The sequence below is a fragment of the Malus sylvestris genome, chromosome 4 (genome assembly GCF_916048215.2).
Source record: "Malus sylvestris chromosome 4, drMalSylv7.2, whole genome shotgun sequence".
Taxonomy (NCBI): domain Eukaryota; kingdom Viridiplantae; phylum Streptophyta; class Magnoliopsida; order Rosales; family Rosaceae; genus Malus; species Malus sylvestris.
This window is the reverse complement of record NC_062263.1, coordinates 24,424,618-24,451,748: the sequence shown is the minus strand read 5'-3', so window position 1 is coordinate 24,451,748 and position 27,131 is coordinate 24,424,618. Positions and strand designations below refer to the sequence as shown.

Here is a 27,131-nt window from a genome sequence, read left to right as displayed (position 1 = left end):
ACACTACCTCATTGGCTTTTGCCAAGCCGACTCCTAGCCCTAACTAGCCGACGTGCCGCACCACCCCGATGGCTGCCCCGTGGCAGCACCACCCAAGAAGAAGACAAAGAAAATTAAGTTTTTCTTACATCGGTGCGGTGCAGAAAAGAACAAAAAATTCAACGGAAGACAGTTCTTTGCACGGGCAAGCAAATGAGAGAGCTATGGGAGGGGGAACAAATATCCTCTAGATTTCTCTCTTTCTTATAAGGATAAATAATTGCCCTCCGAAGCTGATTTAATCTCCTACTTAAGGTAGGCTTAAATAGGCTTCGGAGGCGATTTATTTCCCTTTCCTAGAAGAATATAATTCCAAGTCTAAGTGAGAATCTGCATCAAAGTTGGAGATCTCTACACTTTCTGCTCTTTCCTGTAAGCAGCCCAACAAGTGTAGGGCATTTGTGGAGCAAAAAATAATCAAGAAAATTATGGAGGTGACACGTGAACTTTTGGGTTAAAAGGACAAAATTACCCTCGAGGCACACTGGGATTCCCACGCGCAAGTAGCGGACAATAATGGCTCAGTCAAGGTCAAAAGTGATCAAAATAGGTATTTATTCAAAACATATTTAATCAATCCTCATCAAATCCTCCCCACAAGGTAACCCCTATTTATTCTTTTCAAATTAGGATTAATTACCAAATTTTTAATTGGTTAATTTTCTAATTAATTTCCTAATTGATTGCAATATATTATTTTGACATAATATATTGCAATTAGAACCAAAAACCACCATAAGTGGCCGGACCCCTTTTCTCCAAATAGGGGCCGGCCACACCCTTATATATAGCTCCCCATTTCTCCAAAAACCTAAGTCCATTCTTCTCCTAAAATTCTCTAAACACTTTTTCTCTCAAATTCTAACTTTGGCATCGGAGGTTCTTCGGCCAAAGCCCCCCCATTCATCGTGGGCGCGTGAAGCTCTTGGCCTTGACCTTAGGTGTGAATTGTTTTGCAGATGCAATTTCATCCAAGAAGAAGAAGACGGAAATTTGTATCCACAATATTGACCGTAGAAAGTAAAAGTTGATGTACATTTTATTGTTGTTGTTGGGGATATACACATTCTAATAAATGGTGGCATTCATATTGGAAACTTCTTGAATCCATACATACAAATACGTGTACTAAACTGGTAACAACTAGTAGTCTCATGAATTATCAATTTATTTTAAGAGAAAATTGGAATGCCCCACTCCTTTCCTACAATTTTTTTTATTAAACATTTGTGTCTTTCGAAGATTTGATTAAAGCGCTATGACTAGTGGCCACCTAAGCATTTTTTAATTTATTTTAATTATTTTTTTTCTAAATGAAAAATGTTATATGTTGAATTCCCACTTAATCTTTTTAGTTAATAGAGGTTTTTCGTCGTGCCAGAATCTATGCACCTTTTTAAGGGATGTTGGATAATTAATAGATATCAACTATTAAATCATCAATATTATCTCTTAATTTTTGAATTTTTAACATTTATTTTTCTATAATAAAACTTCATTGATCACAGAAAAAGCTTACATCAGTATAAAAAATTTAGATAGCCAATCCAACATGATGAAAACACCATGGACGCTACATTTATCTTGTTGAGTTCTAGTTTGATTGCATGGTTGTCTAGTATGCAACAGAAAACAAGTGATTTTAAAATATTGTAGCACAATATAATTTGCACAAAAGTTGTTAAGAAACGGGATTAGCAGGAATGAGATTAATGTCATTCGGCATGAGATATATGAATGTGAATTTTAAATTGAAACCAAATTTAAATATATTAATTTCTAATTTGAATTGTACTCATGCCATGTTGAAATGTACTAATATGACTTGAAATGTACCGATGCCAAATTGAAACATACCAATGCTGATATGATATGTACCCATGCCAACTTGAAACGTACCAACATATTATCTAGAAATGTACCCATGCCAAATTGAAAGTACTGATGCTGATACGAAATGTACCCATGCCAACTTGAAACGTACCAACATATCGGCTAGAAACGTACCAATACTAAATGGAAACATACCCCATATCATCTACCACTAGAATCTATTTTCCAAATGTACCATGGTACGAATACTCAAATCAAGAGGTTTGCATAAAATGAAAATATAAGGGAAATGAACATGACTCACAAAGGAGGACGGAAGAGTATCGACTAACAGTAAAGAAATGGCACGAAGAGATTGTAGAATAGTCGTGAAAGAAGATGACACATATATATATATATATATATATATATATCACGTTAGAAGCATAAGTAAATCAAATTTGATATGTTTTTAGATTTTAAAAAACATACGTCTACTAGATTCTAGGAGATTTGGATAATTATTAACTAATTGGTACATTATATATGAGGCAAATTGTGTAATTTTGCATTAAAAAAAATTAACAAAACACTCATGGTACTGTTCACTTTTAACATTAAGAACATTTTTACCTTGAAAAGTCACTCCTAATACTATTCATTTACACCTTTATTTTGTAATTTTCATTAAAACTAAAGTTTTTGAGGATTTTTTCGTTAGTTTTCCTTTAAAAAAATGCTACTTATAATATATTTGACACCTAAAATGTAGGAAAATGTTTCATAAAAATTCTAAAAGGTATAGATGTTTAATCTAACAAATAGAACATCGAGGCATTTAAATCTAAAAGCCCCTTTATTTAATAAATAAAGATGACTAAACAAATTTTAGTTTAATTAATTTTTTTTGCACGTATGATCTTCAAATGATGATTGAAAAAATAAACAATTTAAATTATGTAATTTGTATCATAAAAATGCATTAATTGCAAATGGATGGACAAAGTGGTGTAATATGAAGGGGGACTATGCATTGTATTGTGTGGTTCTAGTACTAATTACACCGATGACTTTTGTACAAAACCCTCATACATGTTGTGTTCTGTAGGTGGTAAGATGTACTTTGAACGAAGAATATCAATATTGTTAGTTGTGGACCGTTAGCATGTCTCTCTGAAATATTGACAAGTCAATGTTCTTTTGCCAAACCCATAGTGGCAAATTCAGCTTGCTTTAACTTTATTTCATGAGATTTTTAGTGTTTATAAAACACTATCAAGTGATGTTACTTCAAAATATTATAGAATTATGTTGGCCTTCTTTATTAATATATTCGAAAAATGAGACATTATTGTTGTGTTAGGGGATTCATGAACGTTCAAAAAGCAAGTCATCTACTGAGATTATCTCCAACTCTAAGATGTCCTAATTTGTTTCAAGACAAGACGGGAAACAGCGCATTACGTATTGAATACTGATTGTTCAATGACCCAAACAAACACTATCATAACATGGAAAAGGAAGGCAATCCTTTTGGTAATATTTGCTTCAAGCAAAGTAATTATGACAGGCGTGATACATCACGAGTTTTTCAAGGAAGCAGCTGCTGCTAGCCTGCTAGGTCATGATCGAGTGATGATGTGATCTCTCTACCTAGTCAATAATTTCCATGCAAAAAAGCGAAGAAACCATACGACAAGATGAAGTTCAAATATGTGCACTTATTTTGTGTGTAGTTAATCTGTGACATTTATTATTAATTAATATGTATTAATTCTCTTTAATTTTATTATCATAAATTTAACACATATCAATTAATAATATAAGCTACGAAAATCTATACACAAAATAAGTGCAGAAGATTTGAACTCTACGAGATGCACCAGTCTGGGAGAGGGAAGCATGCTCCTCGTACAGATACGAAGAGTTAGAAGACGGATGGAATGGGTCATATACTGGCTCATATGTAGGTAGCGTGAAGGAATTGGAAAAGTAGACAAGAATACCCGAGAGAGAGAGAGAGAGAGAGCCTTGTCTTCCATCCCACTTGCTTACCAACTTGCAAATCAGATTAGACATATAGTCTCTATTCAAACATATTCAAAACTCAACCATTCACATTTCAGCCACCGATCCATCGACCAACACCCCCCAACTTGCATTTCTTTAAACGAAAATCATGACAGTGAGAGAGAGAGAGAGAGAGCAAGTTGCATGCAACTGCTTTGCATGTATCCGGCCTTCCTTTCCTTTTCTTTGGAAGAACAGCTAGCGAATAGCTATCAAAAAGTGCAAGTTGCAAGCGAAAGAGGCAGCTAAGCTATTTTATTGGATTCCTGTCACGTTGTTCACCATTTTTTAATGCAAATTTTACATACATGCTTTCGTTCTACTCGATTATCGATACCATCCATACAAGACGACAATAAATATTGAAATATATGCTTTCATATTCTCTCCTGTTTTTCTAGATTTTCTTAGAAACGTTTCTCTGTCATTTTCTACTTGATCGTGATTACCGGGGGGAAAATAAGACAGTGAGAGATAAATAGCCGGCTTCATTTTCAATTTTATTCACTTTTTTCTCTGCCATTTTCTAGTTATTATTTCTTCAAAATTAATCAGAAACCTATTAGCAGAGAATAAGAAGATGAGCTTCATTTTCTTAGTATTTGAATCTTGATTTTGTGTATAACACTATTATACAACGTACTTAATTACAAATCCTTGTTAACACATGATTCTTTCTGACTTTGACAATTCTAAAGGAACACAAGTCCAGAGAAAATTCAAAGCCAGAGCATGGAAAGACGAAGCCAAACACTTTAAGACCTAGTTTGGGAGTGAGGTACTTAAAAAAAAAGCACCCATGAAAAAAAGCTGTGAGGGTTTTAGGTGTTTGGTAAACTGAAAAAAAAGAGCTTATTTTGGAAGCTGTTGTGAGAATAAGCTGAAATCAAAGGAAAAAGCTGAAGCTACTATTTGTAGCTTTGGAAAACTGGCTTTTTTTCAAAGCACATGGAGCTGCAGTGCTTCTTTAATAAAAAGACCCAATATTAGACTGCTTTTTTTTCCAAAAGCACTTTTACAAAAAAGTTTACCAAACACTCTGCTGATTTATTTCACAGCCGCTTATTCTCACAGCACAGCCGCTTATTCTCACAGCAGCTTTTTTTCAAAGCACAGCAATACCAAACCAGCCCTAAGTAGCCCATGGCCTCTGAATGTCTTAATAAGATATCAATCTGATTAACAGCTTAATCTACATCATATATGTTTAACCAATACCATCTACATTGCATGTCACCAAAATCCTAAAGACGCGCAATTGATTCTTGCGCATTAAACAACGATAAAGTTGACACCTCACGGACAAAACTCAATTACATCGAAACAACGTTAAAGTTGATATCTCATGGACTTAACTCAATTACAACGATAACATATATTGATAGCAAACAATTACAATTAACTAAAGATGTATTTATCAATTTCCCCCTGAACTTGTGACTATTGGCCAATTTTCCCCCTCAACTTTAATTTTGACCAATTTCCCCCTCTCAACTCTCATAATTAGTCAATTTCCCCCCTCAACTTTAATTTGGCCAATTTCCCCACTCAACTCTCATAATTAGTCAATTTGCATCCTACTGTTAATTTTTTAATTTGATCATAATTAAACAAGTGTGTGTAAGAAACTAAATAAGATGTATGTTAATCATTTTCCTATGTCTTTATCCTATTACAAATAGATTAAAATTTAGAATTTTACAATTTATCATAGATAGTATTATTAGTCATAATAAATCAGTATGGAGTAATTTTATTTGATTTTTTACTATAAAAAGTTGATAACGAAAAGGATTGATGTGTACATTTTTGTCTGTGAATACAATTTTCTTTATAAAAGTGAAAGTTAAGTTCAAGTAAATTGCAGAGAATCGAGCTTTAGTGCAAAAATGGCTAGTCAATTCATAATTTTCGACTCCTTATTAAGAATAACCCATTTTATTGAAATAGGTTTGATCCATGAGTTTATGATTATTATTTCTTCTTCTACATGCTTTAAACCCGATTCATAACTTTTTCTTATAATCAACCCATATCACATACTAATTGTATTATGTTTTTGTACATTTTATCCTATATTATACATGTGAGTTTATGTTAATTTTAGTATTTTGTTTGAAGTTATTAGAAAGATTGAAAGAAAAAAAAAAGAATAGATGGAAAATTAAAAAAAATTAACAATATGATGCAAATTGACTAATTATGAAGTTGAGGGTGGAAATTGGCCAAATTAAAGTTGAGGAGGGAAATTGACTAATTATGAGAGTTGAGGGGAGAAATTGGCCAAAATTAAAGTTAAGGGGATAAATTGGCTAATGATCACAAGTTCAAGGAGGAAATTGATGAATACCTCTTAACTAAATTACAAAATATAATACACAAAGAATATACACAAACTACATTACTATTACTCTTAACTAATTATGCCAGTGCTGTGACATGCATACGTCGGTCGAGTGGTCTTGTTCTTGAGAACCTAGCCATGCAGCTAGCTGCCCACTGCCTCAATAGTCGTCAGCAGCACTGCCATTACCATTACCCATACCAGTCAGAAAAGTTCAACCATCCAAAACATTAGGCAGCAGCAACCATGGCTTCTGCTCTTTTTTAGATCATACATACAAATACAACAATTCATTCTTTAGATTTTAATAAAGTGATGTCTTTCTTAGTTGCCATTATAAATTTCCCTAATATTCCAATTAAACGAACAAAATCATTAAAAAAAATGACTAAATGCTCAAAAATCAAATTTAATTGTTGAATTAATATACCGATCAAATATAATCGAAGATTGACAAATTGAAATAAGAGTAAGATTCTCCTCCGATCTCCTATTTGAATGCTTATGACTGAGGAAAGTAAGAGAGAAGGTGACTGAATGGGAGGGAATTTGAAGGGAAGAATCCTACTCGATTGAAAAATGATCAATTCAGCCATTGAAATTTGAAAAATTGATCACTTTAGCCAATTTTTCAACATAATGGATATCACACACAGTAATAGCACTGATTAAAGCCATAAACATTGAACCATTGAAGCGGTTTCATAGGATTAAAATCACAAAACGATCGCGGAAACGCCAAAAAAAGTACAAACACAGATTACTAGCTCATAACCTCGATCATAGACATTCACGATAGTTTTATGAGGCTAATTAATCCATGCAAGCGCAAAAGAAGATGAAGGAGCTAATTAAGCTAGTAGCTAAAGTATGATTAATTAGTTTTAATAAATGATTAATATTATCATTACTTGCGTCTTGCTAAATCCTCGGCGATCTGAGCGAGGGACTGCAGGTTGCATCGAACAATAGTGTCCACGAACATACACGTGTCATCATTTGTGTTCCCGTGCGGCACGTCGACAACGTACGACTCCACAACCACCGTCCCGCCGCCCGGGCGCGACGATGGGTGCAGTGTCGTCACCGACCTGTAGTTCGACAGCCGGTGGTCCCCGCCCACCATGCTGAAGCTGATGACATGGCTTTCGTCGTCAAGGATCTCCAGCCTCTCCGTGCTGCTGTTCGCCGGCAGCCCCGATATCACCTGCACCTCCCGCAGCGTTCCCACGTCGCCGCCGCCCTCGATGACGTGGCAGCTCTTGACGAAGTGTTTGTACGCCTGCGGGTTGTCGAAGCGCCGCACCACCGACCACACGGTGGACACGGGCGCAGCGATCTCCTGAGTCACGGCGGAGCAGCACTGGTTGGGCCCCACCGCGTGCGTGTGGTGCCGCGCCACGGCTTCCGGTACTGTGGCCCGCTTCTTACCGTTATTATTACTATTGTTGTTGAGTAGCAGTGCAGCAGATCCTCCTCCTCTTTGGTTTTGGTACTGCGACGACGCCGTGTTCGATGTCGCCGAGGTGGCGGTGTGAACACGGTGGATCAAGACTGAGGATTTGGGCGGGTTGGGAGGCATTTGAGAAATTTCACTCTGGAGCAGATTTAAAGTGGTATAGCTTTTTGGGTTTTGGGTATAAATGGTAAATTTGGAGAGCTGCTTCTGATGTAGAGGGAGGCTCTTTGCCTTGCTCTGCTCTGGCTTCCGGTGAGAGATCTTAATTCTTAAGGACTCCCTCTTTCTCTCTCTATCACGCACAAACAGAGAGATGAGTTGGTTGCAATTTTCAAAGCCAAGAATTAGTGAATATAAAATTGGAGAAAGTTCATGTGGGGGATTATAATTTATAAAATAGAAACAAGTTGGCCCTTGAAGCCAAAAAAGAAAAGGAATAAATAAAGGAAAAAATAAACGCAAGTTGATCGGGTTGAAGTTAGGCGGTGCAATCTGCAATTTTTTATTTATTTTTATCTCTCATATATCTTGTGTTAATTATTATCTTTTAATTGTTTTTAAATTATTTGATCTCAAGGTCAAAAATTGAAATAACGTGTGAAAAGTAAAACAAGATATATAGATAACGTCATTCTAATGTTAAACTGAAGTAATACTAGATAGACTAATTTTTTAAATTATATTTATAAATCATATGATATGTAACTCTTAAAAAATAAATACGCTATTCAATATATACATAATATTTTAAATATCAACAGACAGGTCAACAATATCATTTAAATAAATAATTTTTCTAACGGTACTCAGTTTTCGTAACAGTCATGTACGCTTTTTCTTTTAATAAATAAACCACACAAGTTGATGGATTACAAGTTGACCCTCCTACAAAAGAACGCGGGGATTTAATTATGTTATCATGTCATTTAAATATCATTCCCAACTCATGATTTGATTAATTTAAGGTAACATTTGGTACGCAAACAAGACGGAATGAAACGAAGGTTTCGGTTATAATTTTTGTCTGAAAATTTTATAGTTTTGTGTTCCACAGGACAGAACGAGTTGCTCTAGGACAGAGGTAGAACGAAAATATAACAAAAATTCGTTCTGTGAGATAGCGCGTCCCACTATATTTGACACATCAAACATAGGACGAGTGCATTATGTTCCACTGCGTTTCGTCCCATCCCATGTACCTTAGGATTTATTATGGTTGAAATTTATAAGGTTGTTGGAGAGATCTTTAGAGTGTCGGGAACATAATCTAGTTTAATAATGTAATAATATAATTAGTAAGAAATTTAAAAAATAATTTTTCAACTAATAGTATTGTGACATTTGGTGAACTAAATTGTTCCCGGCACACTTAAATTTTTCTCAAAGTTGTTGGGCCTCACAACTTCAAGTCTTCAAGATTAGCACGCTCTAAGAATAAGAACATGTTTACTTAATGGAAATTGAAAACTGAAAAATGAGAAAATTTAGAAACAGAGAAAGTACTAAAAAAAAAAAAGGATCAACTAGCTTCATAGTTGCTCTGATTCCTGAAATTTAGGTATTTGATATTGAATATTAAGGGGAGCTTTTTTCTTTTTCTTTTTCTTTTTCTTTTTTTCTTTTTTTTTGAGAAAAGGAGGAGAGCTAATATTAAGGAGAGTTTATAAGTGAATTGATTCTCAAACATATTTTTCTCATACTTATAAGATTGACTATTCTCTTTATCAGTTTAGTTCACTGTTTTGAAATATCAAATTGTGGATTGTTATGTACAAACTATGGAAGCCATGGTCGCATGTTTTGCCGCACGGTTGACGCTCACAGCACAACAATGGTTATACGCTACATGTTTGGTGGGTGGAAGATTCTCCTGATTTGCTTTGGGATTTCTTGTAATTTGTTTCTGTATTGACATTTGGGGATAGTTCCTTTCGTTGTGTGGGACACTCTTTTTCCTTAGACCATGTTCTCCGGCAAGGTTTTATCGAGGCCCAATGTGCACACTATCCTCAGTTTGTTGTCAATTTGTCCTTGTATTGCTTTGTTTGCAATGAATATCAAATATGGTATTTCTCTAAAAAAAAAAAAACTACATTATTTTTATTGTCGATGTCTTTAGAAATGCACACATGGTTAAAGTCAGAATTCAAAATAATTTAAATAACCAAGTGTTATTGTATACAAGAAAATTTTGGAATCAAAATAATTTTAATACTCATTTCATTCAAAAACGCTATGAACTGAAATGAAGGAAAATTATTTCAATACTCATCTTTTCTCCTTCTGCGTACCCTATTAATTTCATCTCTTATTTTTTCCTCAGAGTTATTCAATACAAATACTAAAAATAAAAATAAAAACGTGTAAAAAAAAGTGTGAAAATCCTTTACCACTTGCAAATATCGCATCACAATACATATAGAGATGATTAATGAAGCAAGAAATTGGTCACGGAGATGGGACTCTCAAGTCTCACCCTCACATGCAACAGAAGCTTCATCATATATGACATTTTTGCATGTTGGTGTTTGTCTCAAACGCTAAGAACATGAGGGTCCATAGGGTACCGGCCGGACCACCGGTTGGTGCGACAGAGTTTGCTTCAATTTGATGGAATTGGACCATATATAATTCGAATTCATGACTGCCGGTGGTCCTTTGGATGGAAACTCCACAACCCTAATGAAATTAGAAGCTTTACAGTGCAAAACCCTAATCTCGGTTAGTTTATACGACATAAGCCAATATGGAGTTTTGGTCATTGCATATATATCTAATATTTACCAACTTATTTAGAATGCGGTCACCAATTTGAATTTGCCAAATGCCAAATTGGGATCAAGTTGCAAGAAGCCACAGCCCACAGGGATAGGATAAGCATTTACTCGGTCCCAGACCCAGATTATGAGCGTGAAGACAAATTTTGAGAAATAAAAACTTGGACCAAACTGATTACCACACCCTTTCATCCTTCTTCCTTTTCTTATTAAATATACTCATATTCATGTTAGCCAGCGTTTACTATTCCACTCCATGCTCGTTCGTATTGAAACCCGTTTTTTCTTTGGAGCCAAAATTTTATAGATACTAACATATGGGCACACACAAAGTATGTGAGAAAATTTTTTATTTTTGTTTTTGAAATAGAAGGGGAGAGGAAGAGAGTGATAGAGAATGTGGGAGTGGGAAATTTATTTTTTTATTTTTTTAATTAGAGATATGTTAGGATTTTTGAAGAAAAAAGTAAAATTTGGTTGTGCGAAATTACATTTCTGCCCCATATTTCTTATTTATGTTCTGTTTTAATTAGAGGGTTAAACTGGTAATTTCATACGATTTTGGTTGGCAATGAGTGTTTTATTAATTAGTAGAGATTAGTAAGTGCAACAGTCATTTCGTCAAGTACGTAGTGCGTCTTATTTATTTATGAATAATAATATAAGTGGATAATATGAGTTGTTATATCATCAAATAAGATATAGTAGGAGCAGGATTTTGTTTTACTGAAAATACAACTTTAGCTCTTAAATTGAATTTTCTCCACATAAAACCCGACCTAAGTTTTTTACTTGAATAAAACTCATTGACTAGATTCCACATCAGCAAATTCATCAATTATGTTTGACTTAACACATTAAAAATAATTTGGATGCCTAAACTACCCCTATTTGATTATTTTTTTTTTTATATATATGATGTACATAATTAATGCCATGAGGATGGATGGTAAGGGAGAATTAATGATTTTATATATATATATATATATATATATAAATATTAATGTTATAAATTTCATTGCCTAATATATAATAACATAAAACATGTCTAATATATGTTATTATACATGCTTAATTAAGTCAATAAAATTCTATTTTACATATTAATGTAGGTAAATTATTTCACACACACACACACACATATATATAATGCATGATATATGTAAAATTCATGCAAAATAATTTACCTACAAAAAAAAATATTTGATTCAAATAGTGCACCTACTAATTTACCTACAAAATATATATTATTTGCTAATCATAAATTTACATATAGGTAAATTAATTACTTTAACATATATGTTAGTAATGTGCACACACACATATATATATATATATATACATATTTGAATGTATAGTAGTACTATATACAAATAGTTAAATTATATATATATATATATATATATATATATATATATATTGAACTTCTAGTAGTACTATATACTTTTGAACGTGTGTATATGTGTGTGTGTGTGTGTGTGTGTGTGTGTGTGTGTGTGTGTGTGTATATGTATATATACGTGCAATAATTATTTGTTCATTATAATTAAGGTGAGTAATAACATTTGTTGATTTGATTTGAATATTGTGGCACAAGTACAAATGTTTTGTAATAATAGGTTAATTACTTTTCTACTTGGTAGTTTTTTTTTAAATTTGGGTTTTGTTTATATGTTTATAATTAGGTGGGTTTTTATTTAGGAAATAAGAGTTGTAAGGGTCTATATCTAAAGAACCCTTTTGTTTGTACCATACTTAGGGCCTCCGTATTTAGATCTTGTATAAATACTCGGGGGACTCAAATGTAATTATGTAATAAAGGAAGGGGTAAATATGTAATAAGTGAGGAGCCCTTATTCTATAAAAGTGTCACATCCCGGCCTGGGGTATATATTATATCGATATGTTTTCTGAGGTTGGATTTGATTATTGTTCTAGGTGCCGATCGTCATGACGCCTTGATGTGTTGTGCTAGGGAGTTGTTAGGCGAACTCCAGGTGAGTGGGCAGTATTTCTGTTTATACCTATATACTATTGATATTTTTCCCAGAAATTGAGTTTAAATGAAAGTACGTTTTAAAATGCCATGCATGCATATCATGAGATATATGAATTGATAATTGATGCATATATATATGTGATTTGGTGTTGTGGACGCACAGGTGAGTATCAGGTGATTTTTATGTTATTCATGTGAATCATTAATGATGTGAATTGTGTTGAGAGCTCATAACCTGCACCCCTGGTGTTAGTGCTTATATTATTCACCGCACCGCACGCTCACCTTGGATCCAAGTAGGTGCATGTTGTACAGACCGATAGAGGGTTCCGACATGCTAGTCGTACAGACCACTAGAGGTGGTTCCGACTGGTAGGTGACCTTAGATTATGTGCACAGATGATTAATGAGAGAAGCACTAGAGCGTATTATTACACCATTCTTGTCGTACAGACTACTTCAAGTAATTCCGACTTATGTGCAGAGTATCGCCGTACAGGTCACCGTGGTGACTCCGGTTGGATTGGATATTGAGCTATAAAATTAACCGTACAGGATCAACTGCAGGGTCTCCGGTTGATTCCTTATTTCACATGTTATATTGATGCATCCATATTCTGTTTTTGACAATATGGCATGGCATACTTTCCGGTTTTGATAAAGATTGATGATTTGAGATATTTGAAGGTATATGCTATTATGTTATTTTCTGGGAAAGTATACAGGTTTTACAGCGAGGGGTTAGAAATGTTTTAAATGAAATGTTTTCGAAAAACTTTGTTTTACTGACCCACTCAACTTTGTTTTGCGCCCCTCCAGGTTCTAGATAGCAAAGCTTTGGTGGCCACGAGGAATCCAACGGTGTTCTGAAAGAATTCACAAATGTAGGACTCACCCTCGGGTGTTTCATCTTAGTAATTGTATTTTTAAAGCTTCCGAACTGTGTAAATGGTTACGTCACTCTCACGTGACGGCCAGCATGCCCTCCTTCAGGACGGGGTGTGTCAAAAAGGGACTCCTCACCCTCACAATAGGAGGAGGCCAATTCTTTGGCTTGACTCTCACCCTCTCAAAGCCTCACTCTCATTACAGAGGCTCTCTCTCTCTCACAATCCTCTTAGAGAAATACAATAATCAGTGTGGACGTAGCCCAAACATTGGGGTGAACCACGATACATCTTGTGTTCTTTACTTTCTTGCAGATTCACGGTCGAATTTACGTTGTTCCAAGACCCCTCCGATTTTGTGGATCAACATTTGGCACCGTCTGTGAGAATTGACACGAAAAGCTATGTCGGTTCTCTTTTATTTTTTCCATCTCACCACCGTGAGACCTCACCACACTCTACCGTGAATATGTGGAAACCCAAGAACCAAAACAAAAGGAAATCCAAAAATAAAAACAGGCACAGATCCGACAGCCAATTTCAAGTTGGTGATCCTGAATGGCAAGGCTCACTTGGAGACATATCAGAAGTCGTTTCAAACGAGAGATGTTTTTACTCAGTGGGGGATCCTACAATTGTTAAGGAGGTATCCAGGGAAAATGCTTGATTTGGAGCTCATGTTTGACTGTGTTGACTAGCCTGTCATTTTATCAAGGTTCTATAACCAGCCCAATTCCACGGCTCCATTACCATTGTCTCACTACTACGGATATGACAGATCTAACTGCTGAGCAGTGGCAGTAGCAGCAGCAGCAACATGACAACTGAAGAAGGAGATGCAGTTCATGTAAATGTGATCCTACCACCTGGGTTCAGATTCCGCTCGACTACCACTACTACATTTCCTCCGACTCCGACCACTCTTCCACCTCCGATGACTACTCCGACACTAAAGCTCCCTTCTTTTACTATTACAACTCTTAGTTTCTCACCGGAAAACCCGCAAGATCTTTCGTCAGAATCGAAATCGAGTCGAGTTGGCCCGGATGCTCCACTTTTGGCAAAAAACAAGTCCTAACTTCGAAAGGGACAGAAATATGGATGACTTCGGGTCTTTGGCAGAAAACAAGAGAGAGAGACGACGAAGTGGAGGAGCCAGATAAGGTAAAAGCTCGAAGCTGCCAATCTCCGACAACTTCTAGGGTTTGTACATGGAAAACTCTGCCTCTTCACCGGAGACTGCTGCACGATCGTCATTCTTCCGCTGTTGTCACTGCCACTGTTGTTACTTATGCAACTAAAAACCCATATTCTCTGTCGAGGCCCTCGACATTTTAGTTTCTAAATCTTAGCCCATGGGTTTTCAAAATTCGACAAATTTTGGTGCTGATGGTTTACACGGAGGCTCAGCTTGGTCTATTTCTCGGGTTTAACTCCCATCACAATACGACCTCGTCAAATTCAGTCCAATCCGTCAACGACTCCACCACCTTCCTCAAGACATCAATGGAGGTGTTTCTTGTTGATAAAAAAGATGACCTTCGCCTCAAGGAGCTTCAAGATAAAGCACATAAACTATCTTGCACTCCAGAGAGTACTTTAGTGCCCTGCCACCTTTCCGACATCAAGAAAAGCAAATCTATATGCTCTAATCTTCAAGTTGGGAGATCAAGAAAAGCAAAAGATGACCTTGCAAAGCAACATGGGTGGACAGAGAAAGAGCGGAGAGATCAAGAAAAGAAGAAACCAAAAGCAAAGCAGAAAACGAAAGCAAAAGCAAAGCAAAAAACAAAAGCAAAAGCAAAAACAACGCACCAACGATCTGCAACTGTTGAAGCTTTTGTGTCGAAACCTTTGTTTTGAATGATGTAATTTATTTTTTCTTATCTTTCGAAGACATCTGTAACCTCATTAAAGGGTAAAAAAAAAAAAAAAAAAAAGCAAGCCCAAAATAAAGGGCTGAAATGATATGTGGAGGGCGAAGACCCATATGCCCAAAAGAGTCAAGCCCTCTATTATCACCAACTAGGTGATCAAAAGTACGCCCAGTGCTATAGAAAATTATTCGGCAACCTGCCGCTATTATCACCAACCAGGTGATCAAAAGTACGCCTAATACTCCAAAATTATTCGGCAACTTGCCGCTATTATCACCAACAAGGTGATCAAAAGTACGCCCAGTACTCCAAAATTATTCGGCAACCTGCCGCTATTATCACCCACTAGGTGATCAAAAGTACATCCAATACTCTAAAATTATACATGAGCATCACTCATGTCAATCATACATAAATATACATGAGCATCACTCATGTCAATCATACATAAACATTCATGACCATCATTCATGTCAACATTCATGACCATCACTTATGTCAACATTCATGAGCATCACTCATATCCACATCCATGAGCATTACTCATGTCAATCAGCTTCGAAAGCTTCATTTACAAAGCTCCAGCTTCGAGAACTCCAGCTTTAAAAGCTTCATTTACAAAAGCTCCAGCTTTAAAGCTTCACTTGAAAAGCTTCACCTACAAAACTTCAATACAGGGTATACAAATACTGCCTCCGAACAACCGCCACTTTGGCCCATACACTATATACCATATATTGGGCCTCAACTAGGCCTCATGAAAAATACTTGGGGGACTTAACCCATTATTTATGTACTGAGGAGTGAGCCCTTATTCTATAAAAGGGACTCCCTCACTTTTATTAGAGAGCACCCATTATTCATGTACTGAGGAGCGAGCCCTTATTTTATAAAAGTGACTCCCTCACCTTCATTAAAGAGTATTGCCGCGAGCTGAGCAACCACCTCGCCGCAAGCATCACTCCTAACCCATCACTTATGTATTGAGGAGCGAACCCTTATTATATAAAAGGGACTCCCTCACCATCATTAGAGAGCATCGTCGCCTACCGAGCAACCGCCTCGCCGCAAGTATCAACTCTAGCCCATTATTTATGTACTGAGGAGCGAACCCTTATTCTATAAAAGGGACTTCCTCACCTTCAAACGCCCCAAGCTGAGCCAACCAAGGCAACATAAGCCATAAGCCAAGCAGCCTCGCAACATGTGCTGCATCTAGTTGAACCTCATTTCACATTGAGCACCGCCTCATATCGAGTATTCAGTTCTAGACGACATCTAGTTACTTCGGCCCACACATGGACTGAATTTCAAGTCTCCAGCCAAAAGACTTTCTTGACTGAAGACTTGGGGGACTACTGTTTGTACTATACTTAAGGCATTCGTATTTAAATCTCGTATAAATACTCAGGGGACTCAAATGTAATTATGTAATAAAGGAAGAGGCAAATATGTAATAAGTGAGGAGCCCTTATTCTATAAAAGGGACTCCTCACCCTCACAATAGGAGGAGGCCAATTCTTAGGCCTGACTCTCACCCTCTCAAAGCCTCACTTTCATTACAGAGGTTCTCTCTCTCCCCCTCACAATCCTCTCAGAGAAATACAATAATCAATGTGGACGTAGCCCAAACATTGGGTGAACCACGATACATCTTGTGTTCTTTACTTTCTTGCAGATTCACGGTCGGATTTACGTTGTTCTAAGACCCCTCCGGTTTTGTGCATCAACACCTTTGTTTTATTATTTACACTAAATGGGTGGAGGAGTAGGCTAAGCCTCATAATAGGCTAGTAATAATGTGGGTCAAATTTGTATTTTCACAATAATCAAATCTAAGATCTCTCACTTACAAATGAAGAAGAATGTCACTAGACCGTAGTACTAAGTGGCGGATTTTGTTTTATTAAAAACAAAAGCAAAAAATACATAGAACCATCGTAGGATATATATGTATTCACTATATTATAGGACTTCTATTCATAATTGTTTCTCTCTTTTTTCTCTAAAATATGACAGTCATATATGGTAAATATGTGATCCCTAACTCTATCGTCTTGTTATTTTACGTACACTAAGGTTGAAATAGGTTCTCCACTAAAAAGGAGCCCGATGCATAAGTCATTAATTACAACAAGATTATATTAATATTCCCACGTGACTGTGTATTGGACTACATGACAGTTTCTCCAACTTTGAATCTCTTTAAGATAGACAAAGTACACAAATATGTAAATTTGTATGTGCCAGTGTGTTCATCTTGAGTTCGATATATATCTTTCAACTAAAGTACTTAAACCACTTGGTTTCTTCTTTTCAAAATACTAATCAAATTGCTTTATTCAATCCTTGCTTCTTGATTTCTCTTCTGGATTGATTCCATTCTTCTAAAAGCATTGCTTTCCTTCCACTTGACATTTAAAAACTTAAACGTACCAATCGGTATATTTTTTATTTCCTTTCTCACTCATGATTGGATTAATTAACTTAACCATGCATTTTTAAAATATCGGGTTCTGTATGAATAGTGAATTTGATGCCCAACTTTTCCAAGATTGTGATGCCAAATGCTATTAACTTTAAGAGATTCTTTGTACATCCAAAAGTGATCTAAAACCAAAGTTTTGAAAAACAAAACGTGAAGGACAGATTTACCTCTTGTAAAATGACCCAAAAACTCAATTAAAATTGGTTTTAGAATTTAAAAAAAATAAAGAAATTAACTAATTTTGTTGGAATTTGTCACAAAAAAAAAACTATTTTTTTTAAATTTAAAAATATTTCCACAAAAATATATGAACCTTTTGCCTCTTCGAGCCAAACCCCTAAGGTTGCCTCTTCGATCTCCAGTGTTGAGTCCGTTCACTATCACTTCTGGCAGCCCCTATTTCCCCGACATCACCTCATCCTCCTATCTAAGGTATTAAATATCGATGATATCGGAAATATCGGTAGTTCAAAAATACGGAAATTTCGATGAAAATATTGGAATATTATCGATATCGATAAAAATTGAATAAAAACTACTGAAATTGTAAGAAAAACTTGGAAATTTTTATTGAAACTTTGCAGAATATTTATTTAGTCAATTATCTATTAGTTTATCACAAAAAATTGGAAGGAAATGCATTGCATGATAGATATAACTGATTTAAGTTGATTATATAGCGAGCTGACAAACATTGCGAGTGTAGAAAATATATAGTAATTAATGAAAGAGGTTTAAACACACCATAATCATTTATATATAATGAATTAGTACAATATTTTACACTTTATACATTGCATGGTAAGATACATGAGTGACTTAGCAAGGTCTAAAATATCGATGATATCGGAAATATCGGTAGTCCAAAAAAATATCGATAGTTCAAAAAACACGGAAATTTCGATGGAAATATCGAGATATTATGGATATTTTAGACCATCCTATCTCGAGTCCCCAAGCCCCTCACCCGATCCCTTCCTTCTCGAATCTACACAAGGACCACAACTATCAACCACCATGCCCAGCCACAATACTACCCAAACCTCCATATGACATGGAATCTGGAACAACAAAGTTTGTTTTTATTTTAGTTTTACATTTCTTTTAAATTAGTAGCTTTTAAGTTTCATTTTTAATGAAATAAAGCATGATTTATCGAGGGTTAGATTTGGTATATTTGCAAAGATAGTGGGGTATCCAAAGAAACTAAAAATTAAAGCATGGGCGGCCAATAAAGTTATGTTTATAAAAAAATAAATGACTTATGTTTATAAAAAATAAAAAAATAAGACTTGTCCTAGTACAATTGGTACAATTGAAATAATATTATAAAGTGCAAAAGTGGTTGCAAATTGTGCGAACATTGAGCTAAAATGTAGTTGGATATCTATAGAAATATATAAATAAAAGCATTGGGTTTTGATACAAGTTGTTAAACCTTTTCATATATACGTTGAATGAAGAGAGTGGGAAAATTCTAAATATCAAAGGAAGAGAGGGAACGAGGGGGAAGGTTTCGGTGCACTGTGCGCGATGTAGGTTGATGACGAGTGGCAATGAGCAAGCATGCATGCACAACGGACACAGCAGCACCGAGATCAAGTCTATATGCATGCATGCATTGGAACAACGTACGTGACGTTCTCGATGTATGTATATCCCATGTGACATGAGACAGCTATAGAACTGCTAATTTGTCATCGTCCTCTTGCTCGTTTCGTTTCCTATTAATAGGGCAGTGACCTTTGGAAACCAAGAAAAACCAATTAGCTGTATAGATATTGTTTTAAAGGTCTCAAAGGATCATATGTTAACATGATGCAGCATTTCCTTATAATTCAGGTTTAAAAAAAAATGACGCAAAACCAAAAAAGTTTTGAATCTCAACGAATAATTCAGCCCATGCGTTCGAATTCAAAATTCTCTCATTTTCTAAATTATTTTAATAATTTTGAACTTTCCTCTCCAGTTAATAATTAATAACCTTTTTTTTTTAGTTTTTAAAGAGGAGACAACCGGTGGTAAGACGATTATCCACTGTTATTGATTAATAATTAATAACTAAAAAAAACACATTTTATAACAAAAAACAAGATATTAAAGGCAATAAATAATGAGAGAGGATCTTTGCCAGATCCCTTTTGTGAGAATTTCGGGGATTCTCCAATTACATCTGTTTATCGTACATACTACATTGTGCAGTCATAAATTATTGTAAATTTTTTTATTTAAAATTGAATATAAACAGTATTTGATGAAAATTAACTGCACAATATACGATAAAAAGATATGGTTTGATTTGAGAATCTCCGAAATTCCCACAAATATAATCTGACGAGAATTTTCATAAATAACTACAAACGAAGGTCGTTTTATTTGGATCAAGATCCTCTCCTGAGCAGATGGAGAGGATCCTCCTGACCAGGCCCATCGGGCAGTTCAATTTTTATCCAACAGCTATAATTATTATAAATTTTAGAAAGACACTCTATTTATATCCGTTGAATAAAAATTGAACGTCTGATGGAGGATCATCTTCATCTACTCAGGAGAGGATCCTGATCCGTTTTATTTCACGACAATGCGCGGTCAAGAGCGAAATCCGACCCGACAGTTCACACGCATGTGTGTAAAAAAAGAAAAAAAAGAAGGAAAACGAGTAGGCGTGCCAACAAAGGGAGAGAGAAAAGTCAACGAGTGGATAGCGGGGCGACTCATCATCCTTGAAATTTCCCCCAAAATTGGACGGACAATTAGGGGTGGGAGATAATTTCTGAGAAACCTTCAGAGCCAAGGCACAGAAAGAAGAGAGAGAGAGAGAGAGCCAGAGATCTTCCTCTCTCTCTAACATTCTGATCGGTTTCCTTCTAGAGAGAGAGAGAGAAGGCAATTCGCATGGATCAGATTTTGAACAAGGCGGGATCCTACTGGTTCAACCAGAAGGCCACCAAGGAGCTCGGCTCCGTCGGTGATGACCTCAACGTACCTTTCTCCCTCTCTCTCTCTCTCACTCTATCTGTCGATCTCAATTTAATTATGTTATTCAATTGATCATTTTAATCTGACTTAGGATCCAATCAGGGTTTTTTTTGGTTAATGATGATTTTGGTTCCCAAAGTTGATTTCTTTACACGATCTGAATTTTCTGTGTGGAACCCACTTTCGTAATCGTGTTTCGGTTAATTTTTCATTAAAATGTTGTTTTGTTAAATCTGAATGATGATTGATTCGATATGTTAATTGTCAAGATTAATACTTTTCCAAATTTGGGTTTTTTTTGTTTTGTTTTTGGTTTTATGACATTCTTTTCGCTAACATTGTTTGTCTGATGATTAGTCATTGCAAAACAGTGTCGAAGGAGGAGCCAAATGGTTGGTTAATAAATTCAAAGGTTAGTTTTCTCTGCTGGCTCTGTTTACTTGCATTGCCTGTTAAAGTAACCCCTCACATAATGTTGTTATATGACTGATTTTACGACTCGTATAGTTCGGACGTTGTAGTTGTATTAATTCATGGGGTTAATATGTAATACGTCTAAGTAGTGCAATTAAAAGTGAGTGAGCGATCGCGTATTCTGGCCAGAGTATGGGTGTGCCAGTGCTGTAGAGCGCGTTGTGATTGAGGGTATGTTTGAGATGGTTTGTTCCTTAATCTTAATGATGCTGGGTGGATATGAGTATATTCGTACGACCCTTTTCCTATGGTTTTAACTTGCTCGACTCTCGAAAATGTCGTATGTGGAGTTCAAGCAAGTAACTTGCTGCTGGGGTTTCTTGAAATACAAGTTGTATTTGTGCTGCTGTGGAGGGCGGAATGGTGCTTCCGAGGTCTAGGTTTTGGATTATATAAACTGCTATCCTCAGGGGTGGACTAGTACTATATTTGTTCACGACAGAGTCATTACTGGTGTAGTAAATTGAAAAGATTTGATTAGGTTTTGTAATCCTCGTGTAGGCCTGTGTTACTTTGATAAATCTTCATAACAATATAAGCAACCTTCTCAGGGAAAATGCAAAAGCCGTTGCCTGAGCTCCTAAAGGATTTTGACATGGCAATAGGAATCTTTCCTCGTGATGCTACCAACTATGAGTTTAATGAGGAGACTGGGAAAATTACTGTCTACATACCGACAGTCTGTGAAGTGGGCTACAGAGATTCGACTGTTTTGCGTTTTTTCACCATTGTAACTGGATATTTGAAGAAAGGAAGGCTAGAAGATATACAGGGGATGAAGACAAAGGTGCTTATATGGGTAAATGTGTCATGCATCACATCGGAGGGATCGAAGCTCCATTTCACAGCTGGGTTGAAGAGAACCAGGAGTAGAGAGGCTTATGAGGTTCAAAGAGACGGAATTACTGTCGAGAAGTTTTAACAAGGGTCAGAATGCTCATCAGTTTTTATTGTGTAATTTAGTTTGTAGAGCTTTTGGACAATTTGGCTTGTACGAATTCGGGCTTAATCAACTCTTGTTTGTTTCCTGTGGACTTCGAACGGTTTGATGCAGTTAATATTTCATCTTCTCCATGGTTGTAGAAATTTACTGTGTTTTATGTATCAAATTGGGCATTTTGCTTCCAACATATCGACTTTTGAATCACTTGTGTACCTCTCACAGACATATTAACCAAAGGGAAAATTTTTGAAATCTCATATGAACTTGTACATTTTTTTCAATTTGTCATAGAAAACTAAAATTTTAAGCAGTTTGTCATTCCAACTTTCCGAAATCATCAATTTGTCATCTCACTCCAACTACGTAAAGTTTTCCATCCAAAATAAGTCATGTGCCTTGTGTTCAAGGTTATTTCTGTCATTTAAGATATTTTTACAAGTTCTTTACTTTTCTTTAGTAAAACCCTTAAATTTTGTGTTCGAGGGTATTCATGCGGATCATTGTGTTCGAGCCGCATATGTGCGTCTACAACTCCATTTTTGGCACCAAACCTCAACTCGTTTTTCATATTACAGAGCTCATATAAAATTTGATTTCATGACATGCTACACTGATCACCCTATAATTGTTTTGATTGAATGCAACTTAATAGAAGGAAGTGGTGTGTTAAAATGATAGAAATAACCCTGAACACAAGTCACATGATTTATTTTTGATGAAAAATTTAACACATTTAGGGTGAGATGACAAATTGATGATTTTGGAAAGTTGGTATTACAAATTGAAAAATGGGTACAAGTTCATATGACAGTTCACAAATTTTCCCTTCTACTAAACTAGAAGTTGGGAATTCCCGGTGAACTTATTAGTCATTTACACCAACAAGGGCTTTCAACCGAGTCGATTATGTGCATAAGTAACACCTCCAAAGCTGCTGCTCTAGTGTGTGAGAATCCAGATCAAGGTTTCTGCAGATCCATCTTCCTTGATCAAGTCCTGGAACTGTCGCTGCCATTGAGTTCTTGAAAGAAAGTTTTTGATGCTTCATAAGTGGACCAGCAAATTGCTGCAGCCGGGGCGTGGAAGAGCATCCTCGGAATCCAACCTCGCATAAGACTGCGGTATCCATCCTTCATCACCAGGCTTCGAATAACATGCCCTATCGAGTTACTCGAAAATCTATCGCACCCGCAAACCCCCTGTGTCAAAAAGATTGAAACCTTAAGAAAACCCCAAGTTTAATTCCAAACAGCCTACAGTCTAATCAGATTGAGTTGCTATTAGAACAGAAGTCAATTTAGTCTTTTGCAGTTTGCTAACAAGCAAGGCCTACTAAGGCAACTTGAAAGCAACAAATACAATCTTTCCAGTACTTGCATAGCAAAAAAAATCATAGCAACAAGGACTTTATCATAACAAGAATGTCATTGTGGTGGTATCTTAAGCCAATCATGCACACTTCCAAATGAGGAAGTTAAGATGCAAAACAGTACGTTAGTGGCATGGGATACGTACCGCCACAATGGATTCCCGTCATTGATAAGTTTATCTCTGGAACAACAAAGAACTAATTTTTTGTGGTGCAAAACTGCTTGTTCCTTCATCCAGATTCCAAACCCAATAAAAACCATACAAATTGGATCAAACATATTGAGCAACAAATTGATTGATAAAAGTTCTGACCTGACACTGCAATTGAGTTTTTACAACATCAAGCGGGGTGGTCACAGCCGCCGCCAAAGCCCCAGCAGCCGCACCTGCAGTGGCATGAACCACCAGCCTCTCGTCAGTCGCGCTCTCCGGCGACACCTCCATCAGCCCTCGCTTCGCTGCCTCATACGTAGCGAAATGGACGGCAGTAAACGGGGCATTCATCACAACAGTCGTCCTGTACGACTTGTAAAAAGCTCCAACCCCTTCTTCCACCAACACCCTCCTCACACAATCCGCAACTCCCTTGTACGGACTGCTCTGCAGCTGCAGCCGCTGCTTCACCACGTCCATCGGTGTGATCACCGCGTCGCTTGCAACGGTCGCAAACACCCCGGAAACCGCGTGCGCCACCGGGCTGTTCGGATTCCCACGTGAGAAATACTCCTTGAATATCTCGTACACTGAGAAATAAACTGCATGGGCAGGTCCTGCTCCGAGCCCCATTGCGCCGATGCCGCGGTAGAGCCCTGCGGGGCCTTCGAGCTTCAGAATCGAGCCAAGGGCCTGTCTAACGCCAATAGGTTGAACGGAACAGGACCCGCCAAAAATCTGCATGCGGGTTTTGAGCGTGTCAACTGGGAACATAGCCATGTGCTCAACTAGGCCCGCTATGGAGCCGGCAATCATGAACTGCCAGAACTCTAGGCCGTCATGGGCGGAGGAGGGGGATGCTGATATTTCTGGCCGGAAGTCGTGGGATTGAGTGACGGTTTGGAATGCAGGGGAGGCGTCAATCGCCATGGTGAATGGTGTAGTACAAGATGGGGTTCAAACTTCGCGGAGAAAATTGTCGAAAAAAAAAATAAGCGATTCAAAATCAGGAAAATGAGTTCGAGTATGGAAAATCGTTTCGATCCTCTGTTCGTATTTGTAATCGGAATGGGGTTGGAGGGTTTACAAGAGGGAGTGAATGATTTGGGTTTGGGAATCGCTTTCCGGTTGAATGCGAAATATTGGGTTGTCTCCATATTGTAGAGAAAGTTTTTGGTTTTTGGGTGAATTTTTCAGAGAATGAAAGAAACTGAATTACATTTACACATTTAGTTCAGAAAGAAAGAAAGAAATCAAATTTAGAGCGTTTGAGAGATTAAAGAGAATCAGAAGGATTTCATATTTTTTTTGTAGATAACATGATTCTGGTGGTTGATAGTTGGGTTTTTTTTTAATTTTTTTTTAAATTTTAAATTTTTATAAATAATTTAACGAAGAAGTTTAACCATTAACCGTCATTTATGTCATTTACAAAAAAATAGTAAAAATTGGTCTCTTTAGCATCATTCATAGTTTTCTATTTCCGTTATGTATTATATGTGACCCCAAAGTTCATTTCTTTATTTGCTATTTTCTCGTAAACTTGCAGTTTCAGTTTGCAATTTAGAAAGGTTGAGTTGTTAATATCTTATTGATAATGTGCTAATTGTTTTTAGTAGAACATATCGACGCGTAATTAATACATTCTTTACAATATCTATACAATATTAGAAAGAGAGAAGTATTATCCAGAAAGATTCCCGTGTAAAAATTACATTGACTTCAGTTCCAAAACGAGAAAGCAATTCCATAAGCTTAAGGACAAATGGTGTTCCATGCTTGTGCTATCCACAAGCTTCAATCTTCGTTTATGTCCACATGCACACAAGTCTTACCACAATCAGTTTCCATCCCTGTCGAAAATCTCGCATTTCAATTCAAACCCCAAACGCAAAGTGTATATATGTACAATATCTCAAAAGGGAGAATGGACTAATAAGGCACCCCTCCCATTATATCTACGATGGAAGTGCTAGGTGTCAATTAATCAAGAGTGCTGTTACGTCCACCAATCTGTCATCTTTTTTAATGCACCTTATATAACTAATGGGTGGAAAAACAAGATAAGTGAGTGTGCCAAATACACTTCTAATCATTCCTTTGTTTATCATGACCTAGGTGCCCAAAACAAAATTTGTAAGACGTTTTGTGATCGTGAAGATGTAAAAAAACTTACATGCATCCGTTGAATGTAACATTTCTCATATTAATTCGCAACATCAATCATGTGAGCCGCATAGAATCATAAACTATAGTCATTGAATGACAAAAACTCTTCCATTGTAGAAAATGACACGCATGCAGGGTGTCGACATTATTCTTCACAAGGCTTCCAAAACAAGATGTTTTTTACATGGCAGAGAGCCTCAGAGCCACAGGTTCTCACATCGAGCGACCGTATATTAGACAAGCTCTTATCTCAAATTCAAGCATGCAGTCTTGGTCATTTTGCAGACTCCTTGCGTAACTGATTTGGTATGCTTATTTTCTGATGTTGTCCAAAAGCTTTTGTTGGGTTAATGTTCTAATCGTTATTTGGGTAACTTGTCAATGTTGAGACTGAACTTATTAAATTGGACAGCAGTCTGAGATATTGCGTCTTATAAGTTTCATCTAAATGGATCAGATTCCAAAAAATAAAATTGAACTCAAATTTTATTTTGTCCAGCTTCATCCACAAAACGAATAAAGTATTGCCTAGTATAAGAAAATATCTTCACCAAATCAATAAAATCATGCCAGAATAGAGCATGCAGCGTAATAAGGAAAGTACATGACCAATTTTCCATTAGATCAGGCTCGTTTCCTAATAACTTCAATTTTTGTTATTCAATCCCATAAACGACTCACTCTCGCACAATCACTATTTCCGTCTTAACAAAAATAATAAAATCTCAGGAAAAAAATGGAACTCTAAGAAGTTGTCCAAACACGTAGAGACGTTCATTTAGTCGGTCACCATTTTTATTTGATTAGAGAAGATTCTGAGTTCGAACCTTATAAATGACCCTATAGGACTCGTTTGATGAAAAAAAAATTGGCTTGGTTTGATTTGATTGATTCATTAGACATGAATGTTGAATGAAAATATGAATGTCAACTTGCATATTTGTTCGAGTGAAGGTAGAAGATGAAGAAATCATGAGAAATCTTATCCTTCCTAATCCCTTCAAAAATGTTGGGATTGACAGGGACAATTTTGATTTGTTCATGACTTCTCCACCTTATATCTTCAATGAGAAAAAAGAATATGCAAACTGACATTCATATTTGATATTTCTATCAACATCAGAACCCTTGACATCAAACGAGTCCATATGGTTCTCAATGACCTAACTTAAATAACGTTTTCCAATGAGTTAACATCCTTGTTTTGTTAATGAATTACTAATAAGTTAATATGGCTTTGATTTCTTTTTTTGTTCTTTTCTCTTTCAATGAATTACTAATCCAGGTTAT

At 36.3% G+C, this 27,131-nt stretch overlaps 3 protein-coding genes and 1 long non-coding RNA gene across 4 annotated transcripts; 1 reads left to right on the top strand and 3 right to left on the bottom strand.

Annotated features, from left to right (window-relative positions):
• Nucleotides 1-5,054: 5,054 nt before the first annotated feature.
• LOC126619946 (uncharacterized) lies at nt 5,055-5,796 on the bottom strand. Its single transcript, XR_007622198.1, has 2 exons — nt 5,470-5,796; nt 5,055-5,410 (listed from the first exon to the last, which is right to left on the bottom strand). It is a non-coding gene; the product is annotated as an uncharacterized LOC126619946 (long non-coding RNA).
• A 404-nt stretch (nt 5,797-6,200) lies between these two features.
• Nucleotides 6,201-8,125, bottom strand: LOC126617728 (abscisic acid receptor PYL4-like). The gene is made up of 2 exons (XM_050285770.1): nt 7,177-8,125; nt 6,201-6,444 (listed from the first exon to the last, which is right to left on the bottom strand). The coding sequence occupies exons 1-2, from the start codon at nt 7,845-7,847 to the stop codon at nt 6,426-6,428; spliced, it is 690 nt and encodes a 229-aa protein (XP_050141727.1). The 5' UTR covers nt 7,848-8,125; the 3' UTR covers nt 6,201-6,425.
• Nucleotides 8,126-20,439: 12,314 nt separating this feature from the next.
• LOC126619557 (uncharacterized protein At5g01610-like) lies at nt 20,440-22,291 on the top strand. Its single transcript, XM_050287965.1, has 3 exons — nt 20,440-20,734; nt 21,089-21,143; nt 21,757-22,291. Exons 1-3 carry the CDS (start codon nt 20,648-20,650, stop codon nt 22,125-22,127), a joined length of 513 nt encoding a protein of 170 aa, XP_050143922.1. The 5' UTR covers nt 20,440-20,647; the 3' UTR covers nt 22,128-22,291.
• Nucleotides 22,292-22,887: 596 nt separating this feature from the next.
• Nucleotides 22,888-24,873, bottom strand: LOC126619556 (uncharacterized). Its single transcript, XM_050287964.1, has 2 exons — nt 23,832-24,873; nt 22,888-23,347 (listed from the first exon to the last, which is right to left on the bottom strand). The coding sequence occupies exons 1-2, from the start codon at nt 24,600-24,602 to the stop codon at nt 23,138-23,140; spliced, it is 981 nt and encodes a 326-aa protein (XP_050143921.1). The 5' UTR covers nt 24,603-24,873; the 3' UTR covers nt 22,888-23,137.
• Between the last annotated feature and the right edge of the window lie 2,258 nt (nt 24,874-27,131).